The sequence below is a fragment of the Carassius carassius genome, chromosome 31 (assembly GCF_963082965.1).
Source record: "Carassius carassius chromosome 31, fCarCar2.1, whole genome shotgun sequence".
In the NCBI taxonomy this organism is placed as follows: Eukaryota; Metazoa; Chordata; class Actinopteri; order Cypriniformes; family Cyprinidae; genus Carassius; species Carassius carassius.
Genome location: NC_081785.1, coordinates 6515977 through 6532301, shown reverse-complemented (window position 1 = coordinate 6532301; position 16325 = coordinate 6515977). Strand labels below are relative to the sequence as shown.

Here is a 16325-nt window from a genome sequence, read left to right as displayed (position 1 = left end):
TCCAACAGCCATCACAGCCATGATGTTGATAAATGGATAAAATTTTCCCTCTCCTTCTGTCATTCCTTTTAATCAGGTGACAATATCTGTGGATGGCATCCTGACCACAACAGGCTATACGCAGGAGGATTACACAATGCTGGGATCAGATGATTTCTTCTACGTCGGAGGAAGTCCAAGCACAGCAGACTTACCTGGGTCGCCTGTTAGCAACAACTTCATGGGTTGCCTGAAAGAGGTAGGTAGTCTGGACGAACCTCGCTATTTCAACAACACGCATCATATCACCATGTCCTTGTCTGGACTGAGAGGAAACAAGTCTGAATAGACCGTTCAAGCCAAATAATAGATTCAGAGTAGACATCATAACCTGTGGTGTGTTTCTCTAATGAAATTCGCTGGAGTTATACGTTTTTGCCCAGATGCAAAATCATTTCAGGCCTATTTAATTTGACTTTTCAATTGTGGAGAATCATTTGATTAAGGTTCCACAGGCCAGAGAAGAAGCTTGTGTGATTGGATGAGATGAGACTTTGCATAATGATATGCATCATTCTCAAAAAGGGAATCCCAAAGAGATTCTGGTGAACAGCTGGACACGAAGACATCTGTAAATGTGAAATGAAAATGTCAAAAACAAAAAAGAAAAAGAAGAAGAAGTTATATTATGCGTAAAGAAAATTAATCCAATTTATAAGGAAATTATTTTTTATTTGTTTTTATTGTTATTTATCTATTGTAATTTGTAATTTAGTTATAATAAACTGAAAACCTAATTTAAGGATGGTTAAATTGACTGTGGTTAATGTAATATAAATGCAGTTATAATTTTGAAAAACCTTTTCATGAAAATTTTGTCACACTACAAGCAATCTTAGTCCTAAAAAGTAAAATGTTCTCTTCTTTGATTTTTGAGGTGAAATATGATCCAGGCAGATTTTGTTTTCGCTTTCAATTCACCTTTTAATAGCCATCATACTGTTTGCAGACGTTAGATGTTGTTCTCTTCGATCAGCTGTTCATTTCCACATTCCTCAGCTTTGGATAACATTATCAGTAAATTGACTGATCTTTAATTTAGCTGGAAATAGGCAATTACTCTTTTTTTGGGGCTGCTGGCGAGATCCTCCATTAATTCATGCTGAACAAACAGCAGACAACAGATCCTCCTTTTTCGCAGTGAGCGCTACAACAGCCTGCTATCTTTTAATGACCCACCATCAAGCTATCGCTGCCATTTCCATATCAGAGCGGCCCTCCTATCGCAGGGCTAAAAACCTGCAACAATGGCGTTTGCATAAAAAACCTCATTTCATTCCCTCTTCACTGTGCTGAGTTTTAAAAAAACTCCCTCGCATGTCAAAGATTACAGTAATCAGGCTCATGTGTGCTGCGATATAGTGAATGCTTACATAACACTGCTCTGCTAGATAGGTGAACTGGATGCTAAGAGCTGCTCAAGATGAGATAGCAGAACTTATACATCCTTCACCCACCCAAGAGTGGCCATAATGATAGACCTCCTCCTCATACTCTTTTTCATAGTGAGCCCAAATATGAAGAGTAATTTTATATGCTACTCAGTGACGTGACCTCAAGAGTACCGTATTGCATTTTTAGATGGGTTCAGTTCAACCTAAAATGTCCAGACTTTGTTGTGTTTGCAATTAACTATTTTCACAGTAGCTTACTAATGCTGTGCTCTTACTTTTTGTGTAAAAATTGAAATGACAAAAAATGTGTAATGCATTCATCTGTTGTCTTTTTTTCTGATATCGGTATTGTATATTCTACTTTTAATTAGAATCCTAGTTATACATAGAGCATGCAAAAAAAATATTTTATATGTATTGTTTTATATAGTTTCCTTATGTTTTACTTTTATTCAGTACACATTTTGTCTGCTCTAGGGTATTTTTGTTCTGTTAAACTTATGTGATAGTAACTATTAACAGTAGTAGACAGTGCTGTTGTAGCAGCCACCCAGTGGCACAAGATGCTTACTGCAGTCATGTTGTAAAAAAGGGTAATGCACAGACACATTTAACACTGCTTTTACTTATTTCATGTATATACTGTAGGACAGAGGATGCAAAATATTGTCTTAACACCAGAAATCCTTTTTTTTTTTTTTTTGCACTGAATTAATAGTTTATGTAATACCACAGCTTTTCAAAATAAAATGATGGATGACCTTTTTTGTGCAAATATCAAAAACAGTAACACAATAGCACAGATAACAACAAATTTCTTTATTTTTCTTTAAATGAAGCAGAGTATTGTATAGATGGTCGCAGGTTTTCTCAGAGCCGTCTTGTGTCCGTCTTTCAAACTGAGCATGAAGGGCAGTAATCAGGGTATTGCGGGGCGTGTGGCTGCACAGGGGTCTGCCAGCACTAATGACAGGATACTGGGCTGGACTCTGGCTCCCTTGCTTTTGTGCTCCGCTGTCATGATCAGTTTCCAGAATGTGCGCATGGTGACTGTCATTTGTCACTTTGCTGGGCCGGCTGGATGAAACTGTCCCTGCTCTCTGGACACATGCTCCAGAGCCAGCACCGCTCTATGGATGTGAGAGTTCTGATAGATAGGTTGACCCAGCCTCTCACACTCGCTCTCTCTCTCACACAAAACATCAGTTACAGTCATCGTATCATTCAGAAATTATCATCATTTACTCACCCTCATGTATTTAAAAACCTGTCCGTGGAACATAAATATTTTGAGCTGTGTTGTTATTGTCAATTGGGGGGGGGGGGGTGTTGTGAATTAACTGAAAACTGAAACTTAATGTAAAAATAAAAGCCAATTCAAAATTTGAATAAATTGTACAATAGCATATAAATAATATAAATAATTATATGGAGGTCAATGGTAACTAAACCTGTTTGATGGTTTTATAGGTTTGGAATGTAAACTATGACAGAATTTTAACTTTGTTTTCATCTCTTTAAGACGACTTTTTTAGTTAGTCTGTTTTAAGCTGTCAAGTCAGATCACTTTTATTTATATAGCGCTTTTAACCATACAGATTGTGACAAAGCAACTGAACGGCATTAAATAGGAAAACAGTGTGTCAGTAATGCAAAATGGCAGTTCATTATTGAATTCAGTGATGTCATCATTCAGCTCAGTTCAGTTTAAATAGTATCTGTGCAATCAAGTTGACGATATCTCTGGAATTGAAGTGTCCCCAACTAAGATCCAGAGGCAACAGCAGCAAGGAACCAAAACTCCATCAGTGACAGAATGGAGAAAAAACCTTCTGCAGCAAAGTCAGATTTTGCAGAAGAATCATCTGGTTCCTGTGGTCTTGTCCTGGTGGCCGTATAGGAGACAAGGTCTTCACTAAGCTGTTAGTGAAGATGGTAGGCTTCTCATGTTAGCATGCGCATTAGCATTTGGTTCAAGACTTTTGTGCATATGAGGAAAATTATATTTTAATACAGTGAATGCAAATGAGCTGTGATCTAGCAGAGGTTTGAACAAAACAAAACAAAACAAACTCTGACAGAATAAATTAAATAAGTTGCAGACCAGACCAGATGCCATTATGCCGATAGTCAAACGTTTGTCTGTGCAAGCCCTGACTCGTTATACCATGTCCAACCAGGCCATCTAGACCCTTCTGCACCTCATTGCCCCGAGCTCCCATGCAAAACATCCACAAATGCCACCTGGCATTCTCGAATAGTGAATTTTCTATACTGATTTCCAAGTTTTCTCCAGTTTGACCTGGGGCCTATTAATTCCTTGAGAGTGGTGGGTAGGCACTGTAGACAAAGATTTATAGCAGAAGCAGACAGCTGTGGATGATGAATGTGGGTGTCACTACAGGCCCAACACAGGCAGAGTGGAGGCCGCGGGCATGGGGAGGACCCTGAGAATGTGTATTGCCGTTCTTCCATTTCTCAGATCAACAGCATGGGCACTACAACAGAACCTTAGCTTCAAATTCAAGCAAAATATGCCTTCTCGTGCTCATAGCAGTCAGTGAGAATAGATGAAAAAGCTGACTTGCTGCCTATTGTCTACTTAGTCAGCATCTTAACTTCACAAGTGACCGATTTGGATTGGTCAATATCTCTTCCAGTTGATTCTAACTGAGTTTGCATGGCCAATCTGACAATGGCATTCTCAAATAAGCATAAATAATACAAATAAATATTCAATTTTAATTAGAATCATTTCATTGAATTTATCCTTGTGAATTAAAATTTAACTGCCATTTTTTTCAGCAGAAGCAGAAAATGAAAAAAAAAAATATTAAAACAAATAAGTAAAATAAAATGAAAATAATTGTATCAATACTTTTCATTACTGAATGAAATATAACTATATTTATAATCATCTGTCACGTTTTTTTTAGATGTCAACCAATAGTGGATTTTACAAATACTGATTGGTTGGTCCACACTGAATTATTTGAATTTATTTATTTAGCTGACGCTTTTATCCAGAGCAACTTACAATTGCTATATATGTCAGAGGTCACAGGTCGCACACCTCTGGAGCAACTAGAGGTTAAGTGTCTTGCTAAGGGACACATTGGTGTCACACAGTGGATTTGAACCCGGGTCTCTCACACCAAAGGCATGCGTCTTATCCACTGCGCCAACACCACCACTGAACGTTACCAGTTAATCAGCCAATGGATACTGAACGAAAACTAAAATAGTGCTTTAATATAAAAAAATAAAAACAGTGCTAAACCATACTTTATACATGAATAAAAATAGCAATATTAAATATTAATTACCCTATATATTGATCATTAAAGTTAGTTCATAGTTCATTTTAAAATGTTAGCAGAAGCAACAAAAAGCCTATAGCTTTGGAATTACATATGTACAGTATGGATATCATATACTCTCACACTTTAATTTATACTATTCTAAAACATGCAATGGTTATCTAATCTAAATAACAAAATATGTTAGTCACACACCTAGCTAAAAGCACAGTGCCACGTGGACAACTTGCAGGTATCAAGTATCTCACACACTAAAAATGCACAATATACAATTTTACAGCCTATGGTGAAGTCATGTACATTGACAACAATTTGGAACAAATATAATGTAATTTGATGGAAAACTGTGTGAGTGGCGCTCTGTGGCACAGCAGGATTTCTTTCAGTTGATGAACATATCTATATGCTTTCTTATGTCACTGCTTTAAATATGCAACTTTGCTGGCTAACAAATGCATTAATGTGAACAGCTGGATATAAACTAATGCAAATAGAATTGTGACATTAAGGATTTGGGTTAGACTTGTGTGTGTTTCGGTCAAAATGTTTAACTATTTGAGGTGCTGTTGATGTTCGCATCCTCCCAGCCTCGTTAGCAAACATACTGCTGTTCTTTCTTCACTAATGCAGCCGATTAATCAGCAAAACGATACATCAATTGACCTCTATCTTCTTATTAGTTTGTGTGTATTTTATGTATACAGTGCATTCTGGGATTGGCTTAGCGTGCAATGCTTTGCCGTGGGTTTTTATAAAACTTTTTTTCATGTTGTTTTTTTTATTTCATTTTTTTATTTTAACAAAAGCTTTAGGAAGAACATATGGCCTCTCTGGTTGTAAATTGTCTAGCTGAAAAATAAAGACTTCGTAAGAAAGTTTCTTTTTCCAGTTTATTTCAGAATCTGTAAGGCAAGATAACAACCTGATGAAATTTTTAGTCCATCCACACTCTCAAACAAATTTCTTTCTGTGTCTGGAACCAGTCAATCCTTACGTAGAATCCATAAAGCTGAGATACCTCCACACAAACAGATCCTTGGAGTCTTCTCATGTCTATCTATAGATTATGTCTCCGTTACTCTTGCTGGTCTTTACTGCAAACTACATACCAGGTTTTGTTAGATAAAGCCATGGCATTATATTCAAATGTCAGATTTCTAGGTGAACAATATTCAAGTAAACCTTCTTTTCATCCAAGGAAACTAATATTTGTTCTCCCTTGAAATGCTTTTGTTTGAATGACATATGATGCTTTTCTGCTATGGCTTGCACCAAGCTCCAAAATTCAATTAATGCAATTAAAGAATATTTCAGAAACAAGATATAACAGTTTGGACAACTGAAATATGATTTGCAAGCTCAGAATCAAGACTGGGGGAAGGTTACAGATATTTCACAGCTCTGAGCGGCTCATCAGCTGAATTAACCGGCTGACATTTCATGGGCCGTCTGAGAGCATCAAAATGACAATGCCATAGAACAGACCAAATTGCAGAGTATCAATTTGTGTCAGACACTAAGGCTGCCCCTGGTGTTGTGGACAATTTGCAAGATGAAACTTGATTTAAGTGATGAAAAATGCACCAGACAGGATAAATAGAAATGATAATGTTACAACTAACAGCAATCATCGTCTAATCAATGTCTGGCAGTTTTCAGTCATGTTGAAGTCCTCAAGGTCATATTTGGGACTTTGAGATGCTTGCGAGGATTCTGTGTGTAGCATAATCTCTTTGTCCCTTTTTTCTTTTTCCATTCATTATTTTTTTTATGAGTATGGGTGTGTGTATGAAAGTATTCAGGTACTGGACAGCAGAAATTTTGTTGCACTTCTTGTACACTGACAATAAACTTAAACAACAAACAAATTCTCAGAATCCTCTAGTGATGTAGTGACTGATGTTTCAATGTATTCTACTTGATGTACAGCATAATGTAACAACTTGGCTGCTGAAAATTCAGCTTTAACAACATAGAAATAAATGACAAATTTTGAAATATATTCAAACAGAAATTTGTTATTTTAAATTATAATATTTTTGAGTATTAATATTTTTTACTGTATTCTTAGTAAAATCAATGCAGCTTTGGTTAGCATAATCTTACTTTCCTCAGACATTTGAATGGTAGTGCATTAGTTATTTACATATTCATACGTCATCTGAAAGCTGAATAAACAAGCTTTCCATTAATGTATGGTTTATTAGTATCTGACAATATTTGGCTGAGATACAACTATTTGAAAATCTGGAATCTGAGGGTGCAAAAAAATCTAAATACTGAGAAAAAATTGTCCAAATGAATTCTTAGCAATGCATATTACTAATCAAAAATTAAGTTTTTATATATTTATGGTAGGAAATTTACAAAATATCTTCATGGAACTTGAGCTTTACTTAATATCCTAATGATTAATTTTGAGCCATACAATGTGTTTTGTTTTGTTTTTTTGGCTATTACTACAAATATACCCCAGCGACTTAAAACTGGTTTTGTGGTCCAGGGTCACATATAGCTTGTATTAGGAAAACAGTCTATACATGCTCTACCATCATGCCAGTATTTCAGACATGGAAAGTTTCTAGACAAAAGCTGCAATAAGTGCATTAAATTTCTCTGATTCTGCAGCTGAAGTAATCTTTCCTTCATGATGTTAGAGTTTTAAAGGAGCCAGTGTACGTCAATCTGTCTGACAGCATCATGATGGTTTAAAGAGAAGAAATACTGTTTTTGAAAGAACAATAAAAGACTGAAGTTAGCAGTTTTAGTCTTGTGGAGAAAAATAATGATGTTTGTATGAGATGTGAGGAACCAACGTATGGCTTTGTCTGAGAAATGGATCCCCCTCAGGGAGAATGATATTTATGATCTATCAGATAAGAAACACAACAGAGGAGAAAAACCCTATCTCAGTGGCTTTTCTGCAGAAACAGAACACAATCTTTCCATTCCGCTTTGCCCTTCCTTTACACTTCCTGCACCTGAGAGGATGTTTGATTTACACCCCGCAATGTCCAGGATTAACTGTAATATCAGGGCTGGAGTGTTTGTGTCGATTGCTTGCACTCACAAAACAGCATGATGTTCTAACTGTAAAATGTATTTAGGAGCTCGTGTGTAAAAAAAAAAAAAAAAAAAGTGCCGGTGGAGTTTTATTAAATGTAAATCCATAAAAAGGCTTAAATGTCTTTAACTGTATAACTTATTTGAGGATAATTTGAGGATGGAAAAAAAGGAATCATAAAACAGCCTAGTGTAATTATTTTACTTCAGAAGACTATAATTTCATTTCAAATTAAATTTGTGGTGCTGGTGCATGATCTACAGGTTCACGATTTCACAATACTGCACATTTAAAGTATACCAATAAATTGCAATTTTTATTATTATTATTTTTTTTTTTTTGCTTATTGCAGTATTGCTTTAGATGGTTGTAAGAGTCCCAGAATCCTCCATTTTATCTCCCCATCTTTTTGAAAAGCTGTCCATATTGGCATTTTTTTTAAAAGCCTGCTGCAGAAATATTTTAAAACTAATTCTAAAACTTTAAATAATTTTGCTTTCAAGTATCTCTTTGTATCCCTTGATTATAAAAAAAATAGTAAAAATAATAATAAAAAAAATAATAAAAAATAATAATAAATAAATAAAAAACACATTATTTGTATAAATTTTTCATTGCGCCCCTAATTTTTTTAATGTGCTTCTAAATATTTCAATCTAAGAGCATGTGTGCTTTGGGAGAAAAAAGTAAGCGTCAAGCTCTGATAAAACTAAGCAATTGCTCAGAGCACATGGCCAGGTGTCTTGTCTTTAACTGACAGGCACTAGGACCCAGAGCACAATGTTAGATTTGGGAAGCAGGCAGGGGGCAGGACTTGCTTCCTCAGAGCTTTTGTGGTAGAAAGTGCCATTGCAGCTATGTAACCCTATTACCATAGTTATCAAGAAAACCAGACCCACATGCTTGTGCCAGCACAGCCCGAGACAATTACCACTGAGAGACAGTAGCCTGGCCTATTGGTATTATCACAGGTCATATTTGAATAGAGTCACCTTTCCTGGACTCTCTATTTAGCAACCAGCTTTAAAAAAAAAAAAAAAAATCTTATTCATTATTTTCAAAAGCCAGATAAAGATATCACAGAAATCATCATCATTCAGTGATTCTTTGCTTACATCCACACAGGTTGTTTACAAAAACAATGACATCCGGCTGGAACTCTCCCGGCTCGCCCGCATTGTGGATCCCAAAATGAAGATCCAGGGAGATGTGGTGTTCAAGTGCGAGAATGTGGCCACCCTGGACCCCATCTCATTCGAGACGCCCGAGGCCTACATCAGCCTACCCAAGTGGAACACCAAACGCATGGGCTCCATCTCCTTCGACTTCCGTACCACAGAACCAAACGGCCTTATTCTCTTCACCCACGGGAAGCCGCAGGAAAGAAAGGATGCCCGTAGCCAAAAGAACACAAAAGTGGACTTTTTTGCAGTTGAGCTTCTGGATGGAAGCTTGTATTTGCTGCTGGACATGGGCTCTGGGACTATCAAAGTGAAAGCTACACAGAACAAGGTGAACGACGGGGCCTGGTATCATGTGGACATCCAACGAGATGGGAGATCAGGTCAGTGTGTGGATTCTCAGACAAATACGCTCACAAACACTTAAGTGTATTCTTTATTCCTATTATTATTAATGCTGAACACATTTAATAAATGCCTTTATTTTTTTTAAATCCAGTAGACACTTTATTGTATATAATATGTACTTTATTTTCATAAATTAATTCATTAATATTTTTTTAAACTAGCGTTTGCATTTCTGTTGCAGTAAAGCTATTATTGTTGGCACATTTACTAGCTTTTGATTTTTCTCATTTGTTTCTTTGTATAAATGTGAAGTTAATCTTCCAAAGATACAGAAATTAGAAATATAATAATAATAATAATAATTACTATTATTATTGTTGTTTTTTAGTGTTGTCAAATCACTAATCGCATTAATAACATTAATCGCAGTTAATTGTATCACAAATAAAAGTTTGTGTTTATATAATATATGTGTGTGTACAAACACATGTATACATATACATGTATAAAATAAATATTTGCATGTGAAAAATAAAATATATAAAATCTATATATACATAAATATAAATAAATATTACAAATATTTCTTAAATATATACATGTATGTTTGTATTTATTTATACAAATAAATAAACAGTACACATATATTATGTAAACACAAACTTTTATTTTCGATGTAATTAATCGATTTGATTATTACAATATTTATTTATTCATTTATTTGTAATGGTAATTCATTATTTATTAAGCTTTTTTGTTACTAATGTTAACAGGTTACAGTATTACTGTATAGTGTAGGCGAAATATAGGTACAATGAGTGTTTTTATGCAGAGCTTATTTTTTGCTCTGTGCACATTGCTGAATATTATATGACTGTTAATAAAGGAAATATTAAATTTAGTAACCCAAAATAACTCCATAGTATTTGTGGTAGAAAATTTTTTTTTTAGAAACACAAAGCAAACCCGCTGTTGTGGTTGTGCTATTGATTCATTCGCCTTATGAAATAGACCGAAAGGTAGAAGACGAGGTAGACCTAAAGGTAGAAGACCTTTAGGTCTGGCTTTGTACATCTAAAATGACCTTGTAAATCTAATCTGTGAAAGAAATGACTAACAAATGACTAAAATATCTTTAAAATGGATACCCATGTGGGAAATATGCTCTTAGAAATAAAGACATTACACATAAATTGTATCTCCTTTTAAAAAGAACTTCAACTTTATTGCATTATTAAATCGGTTGGATACTATAATTGCTTGTGTTTTCCATAGGCATTAAGCTCTGCAGCCCAAAGATAACAGCTTTAAACAAAAAGCACAGTGGTTAGTCACCAATAATGTCCAAAGCAGGCTGACATTTCCATTTCATTTCACATCTACTATGACATAACTTTCTATTAGGTTTTATCCCCTCTATCTTTCTCTGTATCCTCCTTCAGCTCTTTCTTTCTTTCATTGCTCTTGACTCGCTGGCACTCTGTTTCTGAATCGATCGACGACTGCTCCATATCGCTTCATAGCACAGGGCCCTTGGGAGGTCTTGTAGGATATCGATATTGCGATGTTTTAGAGCCATGTGGGTGACTGGAACAGTTTCAGTTCTGAAGAGATTATTCCCATTGATCCCTGGTTCCTCACATGGGATGCCTTGTTTACATCATCTGTACAAGATTCACACACTCCCCATGAGGTCATAAATAGAAAATAATTTCCCTATTTTTCTCTCTTGTGGACAGGATAGACATGTGACAGACTGAACATGCAGTGCACTAATTTACACTAATTTAGTTTATAGTCTCTTCACATTAAACATTAATTCATTTAATTCAATTTTATTTTGTGGTTTATTTATTTTTTTATATATTGTTTTATTTTAACATCACCTTCACTTAAAAAAATTATATAATTATAATTAGAACATATTATTCATGTTATAAATTATATATATATATATAAATATATATATATATATATATATATATATATATATATATATATATATATATATATATATATATATATATATATATATATATATATATATATATATATATATATATATATATATATATATATATATATATATATATATGTTTTATTCATTTATATATATATTTATTTAACATGTTTTTAGCATTATGTATATACTGTTATTTTAGTTTTACACTTCCAGTTTTAAATTTAATTTTAATTTAAAAACAAATTGCTGATTTATTTACATTTTTACTTTTTTTTTATCAGACATTTTTAGCCAAAAAAAAAAATCATACATTTGGCAACAATATTAGCTTTATTGCAATAAAGAATAGAGCAGCTAAATAAGCTAGTTTATTTATTTATTTATTTATTTATTTATTTTATTGCAGCTTTATTTCAGTGAACAAATACGTTTTTAAGCTTTGTCATTAAAATGACTTTTGGGGACATTTTTAGGGGTTAAAAGCACAAACCTAAACTGCTAAAAAACTAACTGTAATATTACTGAACAACTAACAATAACTTTGTTAATGTTTTTTATGTATTTTATGGCTCATATAATCTATGTCTCTCTTTTTTTTTCAGGCACCATATCTGTTAACAGCCGTCGCACTCCATTCACCGCCAGTGGCGAAAATGAGATCCTGGACCTGGAGGGGGACATGTACCTGGGCGGCCTCCCCGATAACAGGGGCGGCCTTATCCTTCCCACCGAATTATGGACTGCTATGCTAAACTACGGCTTTGTGGGATGCATTCGGGACTTGTTCATTGACGGTCGCAGTAAGGACATCAGGCAAATCGCTGAGGCCCAGAACGGTGCAGGCATCAAACCTTCCTGCAACAAGATGCCAGGCAAACAGTGTGACAGCTATCCGTGCAAGAACAAAGGCCTGTGCAAAGAAGGATGGAATCGCTTTATCTGCGACTGCACAGGCACTGGTTACTGGTCCCGCACGTGTGAGAGGGGTGAGTTAGCTGCCTTTACATTTCCCTTTCCTTTATTAGTTCATAAAAAACCTAGCAGCCCTGGTTTCCTAGAATTATTTTTTTTGCTTTGTTTTAGAATAAACCCAAGAGGCAGGTATAATTTCAATTGCCACATTTAAATATTAAAAAAGGACTGTTTACAATAACCGTCACGCCAGTTTGTTTAGCTTCTCACCTGTAAAATCCCATCTGCTGCTGTTTGTGAACAGCGGATTAGCTCTCACATAATCAGTTAAACTATAAGCTCATTAATATCTCAGCATGTTGCTGTATGGAAGCTGATGTTTTCTGGGATTTGGGGTGTGTTTCGTGAGTCAAACCTCTGATGATGCCATACCTTGGAAAAAGTCCAGCTGCTAATACAGTACAGATCTTCAGATATCATTGGCAAAAAAAAAGAGAAAAAATTGTGTGAAAAATGAAGTGGTAGATGACAGGAGATGGCTGTGTTTTTGAGTGGTTGTGGTTCTTTTGCTTGTGGCTGCATGGTTGAAGGGCTCCATATGGGCCGGAACACAGGGGTTCCAGGTTACCAGGTAATAGAGGGACTTCCAGCTTGTCTGTGAACACTGAGCAAAGCATCATGTTGGCATGAGAACTGGTTACTCTGTTGGGCTTCATTTATTTGTGTAATATTACAAGAAACCATTGTTATGTGTTGTATTTTTTTTATTCGACTCTTGGTCTATATAACACATGTAGATAATAACATTTGTAGTAGAAGTAGATATGAAGTAAATATGAGGTAGAACAGTAGTTCTCAAATGTTTTGAACCAAGTCCCTTTAAGATAAGATACAAAAGTGGATTTTTGCAGTGGTGCCTTAGAATAATTATTTTGAGAACCTTTCTGTGAATATCTTTTTATTTAAATAACCATTTTTTCTTAGTGTGAAGAATTTTTTATTAACCTGAAGAATCTTTTCCCACTATAAAGAACCTTTTGTGCAATGGAAAGTTTGCATGGGTGTTAAAGGTTCTTCATGGAACCAGCAATAGCATTAAAGAACCTGTAGTTTTTAAAGTGTAGGCTGCTGTTTACAGTAACTGTTTGTCAGGATAAAGTTTCACTAACATATCTCAAATCGCCAATAAAATTTGACAATATTACAAATGTAGCTTCTTTAGCCCTTCTTATTTATTGATTTATTTTTAAAAACCATCTTATGTATACTCTCTACTATAACAGAGCTAATATTTTTGGCAGCTTTATGATAAACTGCTTGTGATTTTTGTCATTTGGGGCTTTGGGGTAAAAATATCAGATAAACAAATGTAAAGTTAAATGCAAATAGATTAGAAATTACAATTAAAATAACAATAATAATAAAATAAAACAACTTTTAGACTTTAGCCTCCCTATGAAGAACAAAAATGAGTCTCAAGAGGATACAAAGGGTCAGACGTAGCAAACATTGACATGAATTGTTGTGTTTTTGTATTGTCAGACGACATCATGGAAACATGATATAGTTTTCTGTCCTTGTGCAGTGTTTTTAGACAAATGTAAAAGTCATATACAGCTGTTTAACACTCCATTGGCAGAGATACAGATTGTAGATTGACCTTCTGCACGTTCATTTTCTGTGAATGTCAGTCATCATCATCTGCCTGGCCATTAGACTGAGTGTAACCTCGTGTTATAGTAAGTTTGTGAGAAGAGCGAGTATGAGAAGCATTCTGATACTGACTAGAGATGTGTCTAAACATTGTCATTCGACTGCACTTATGCCACAAGGCAAAATATTCAGCTTTCAAAATGTTAGTCACCCACATACAGTACTCATGCACATCTGTGTGCACCTGGACATTCACATTTGCATGGCTCATGTCTTAACTAATAACCAAACACTAGACAACCCTTTCACTTAATAGCACATTATAATTTGTTGTGATGCTTGCTAAGCTGCCTAGCTAGAAAACACAGAAGAAATTCCTAGTAAAATCTGTGTACCTTGACTCTTGACATTCTAGTGTACAGTATGCATCACGCAGGCCTTGTGTCATTGGGTACACCAGCTGAGATTTTATGATGAGAGTCAGGTGTCCAATAGTTCTGCTAATCTACACAGTCAAGTTCTTTGTGTGTGTGTGTGTGTGTGTGTGTGTGTGTGTGTGTGTGTGTGTGTGTGTCTGTGTTATGATTCTAAACCCACACTCTTTCAAGAGTCCACACCCGACTACCTGATATTTGTCCATATCTATTATCTGCTCCACAGAAGCCTGTAGCTGCTGCTCGGGCCAGACAATTGGCTGCTGTCACACACCACACTGTCCTCCTGTCAGTACACATACACTTCAGATTTTCTCTAATGCACACTCAGCATTTCGACCCTGACAAACACCTCATTTTACCTTTCCAGATTGAGGAATTGTGACTGTGTGCATTGCAATTTTAGGCCCGGAAGAGCAACCGTTGGTTCATTGGCTGCTGAAATTCAAAACATTTAATACACAGGTCATATAATAAGAAGTTACATATATATTTTTAATATTAAAATACTTTTAAATTACTGTTCTGTTTAAAAGTTAAAAAAAAAATGTAATGACTATATTTTTTTTTATTTAAAATGATTTCTCATGACATGACCCCTTCATTAAATGTTTCGCATTTCTACAAGCTGATCAGTGTGATAAAATTCTATCTAACAGTAAACATGTAACCATGTTATATCACATCATTTTATATTATACAAAAGCCTACATATATGTATTAAAATGTGCATGAATGCGTTTTTTTCCTCTCTCACTTTTGTGAGTTTGATTGGCATGAATTATCTTCTACACAAAGAAAACTTCCCTCACAGAACAGCCTGCCGGAATATAAAACAAGCGCAAGCTGTAGTGTCTAAAATAACAGTTTTAATAGTTATTAAACCCATTATGCAGCTGGGATCTCTCAAGTCATTTCATATCTTTTTCTTAAAATTACACACAACACCATTGCATATACTGCATATGAGTTCAGAAAACACTTTTGAGGAGTGCTTTATTTTTTTATAGAGCCAGAATTCAAATTGAACTCTGGGCAGTTTTACATATTACAATATTATATTTACTGTATGTAATTAATTGACTATAACATTGACTACAGTATATTCACAATATAGAGCACAGTGCCATTTACTAATTATTATTTATAGTCTATTTTTTTACTTAATAAAAATGTAATGACAACATTTTATTAAACAAACTAATTCTGAGTGCCATCTTTGCACAGAAGGAAAGCATAATACCAAGCCAGTAACATAACAATCTGTTTTGTGTTAAGATTGAGATTTTAATATATTTTTTAAATCTGTTATATCTGAATGATGGTTTAAAACATTTTCCTTTAGTTTCCCAACAAGATGCAATACTGTTTAGCTTACAGTAGAATAAAGTAAATACTGTGTAAAAATGGTAAAACCTATTTTCATGCGGTAATTGAACTCATTTTAATGCATCGTCTGATGTGCCTTGCCAATTTAGTGCTGAGATTTAGTTTTGCACTTTAATTCCTTCAGCCATTAATGTAGAAAATGAGTTTGTTTGGTTAATAAATGCAAAACCTAATTTCCGTGCCAACGGCCCTGATCATTACAAAAGTACCTCGACAGGTCATGCCTCAGTAATGTAAAATTAAATAACGAGATTAGATGATTGTGGGATGAGCTGATATGTTGATAATTGGCTCACATATTTTGTTCATATGCATGGTTTGCCATGTGGGTTATTAATATATATGTCTAAACACTGTTTTATTGTGTTTGCAAACAGGCCAAGTTGTACTGGGAACTTTGGTTTTCTACTAAGCACCACTGGCTATAGTGTTCGAGTTAATTGCTATTGATTCAGGCAGTATGAAGGTCATCTATGCTGGCCTGGGGGCCCCAGAGAGCCAAAGTGGACCCCAGAGCCACGGCCCTTAAATCACCTGAGAGTGCACTGAATGCTAGTGCTATGGTCCCTTAACAACACCCAGATATAATCACAACTGTGTTTACTCACATTCTGTGGATTTTTTTTTC

The 16325-nt window shown here is 34.9% G+C and overlaps 1 protein-coding gene across 17 annotated transcripts in view; it reads left to right on the top strand.

The window, feature by feature from the left end:
* nrxn3a (neurexin 3a) overlaps window positions 1-16325 on the top strand; it is a 300820-nt gene that overhangs the window by 74812 nt on the left and 209683 nt on the right. For all 17 annotated transcript variants that reach the window (XR_009424802.1, XR_009424801.1, XR_009424800.1 and 14 more), the window contains 3 exons: window positions 77-238; window positions 8943-9381; window positions 11912-12295. Coding sequence is in view for 14 of the 17 variants with exons in the window: in XM_059518721.1 (XP_059374704.1) it covers window positions 77-238; window positions 8943-9381; window positions 11912-12295 (985 nt within the window). In the remaining 3 variants the exon portion in view is untranslated. The remainder of the gene's footprint in view (window positions 1-76; window positions 239-8942; window positions 9382-11911; window positions 12296-16325) is intronic.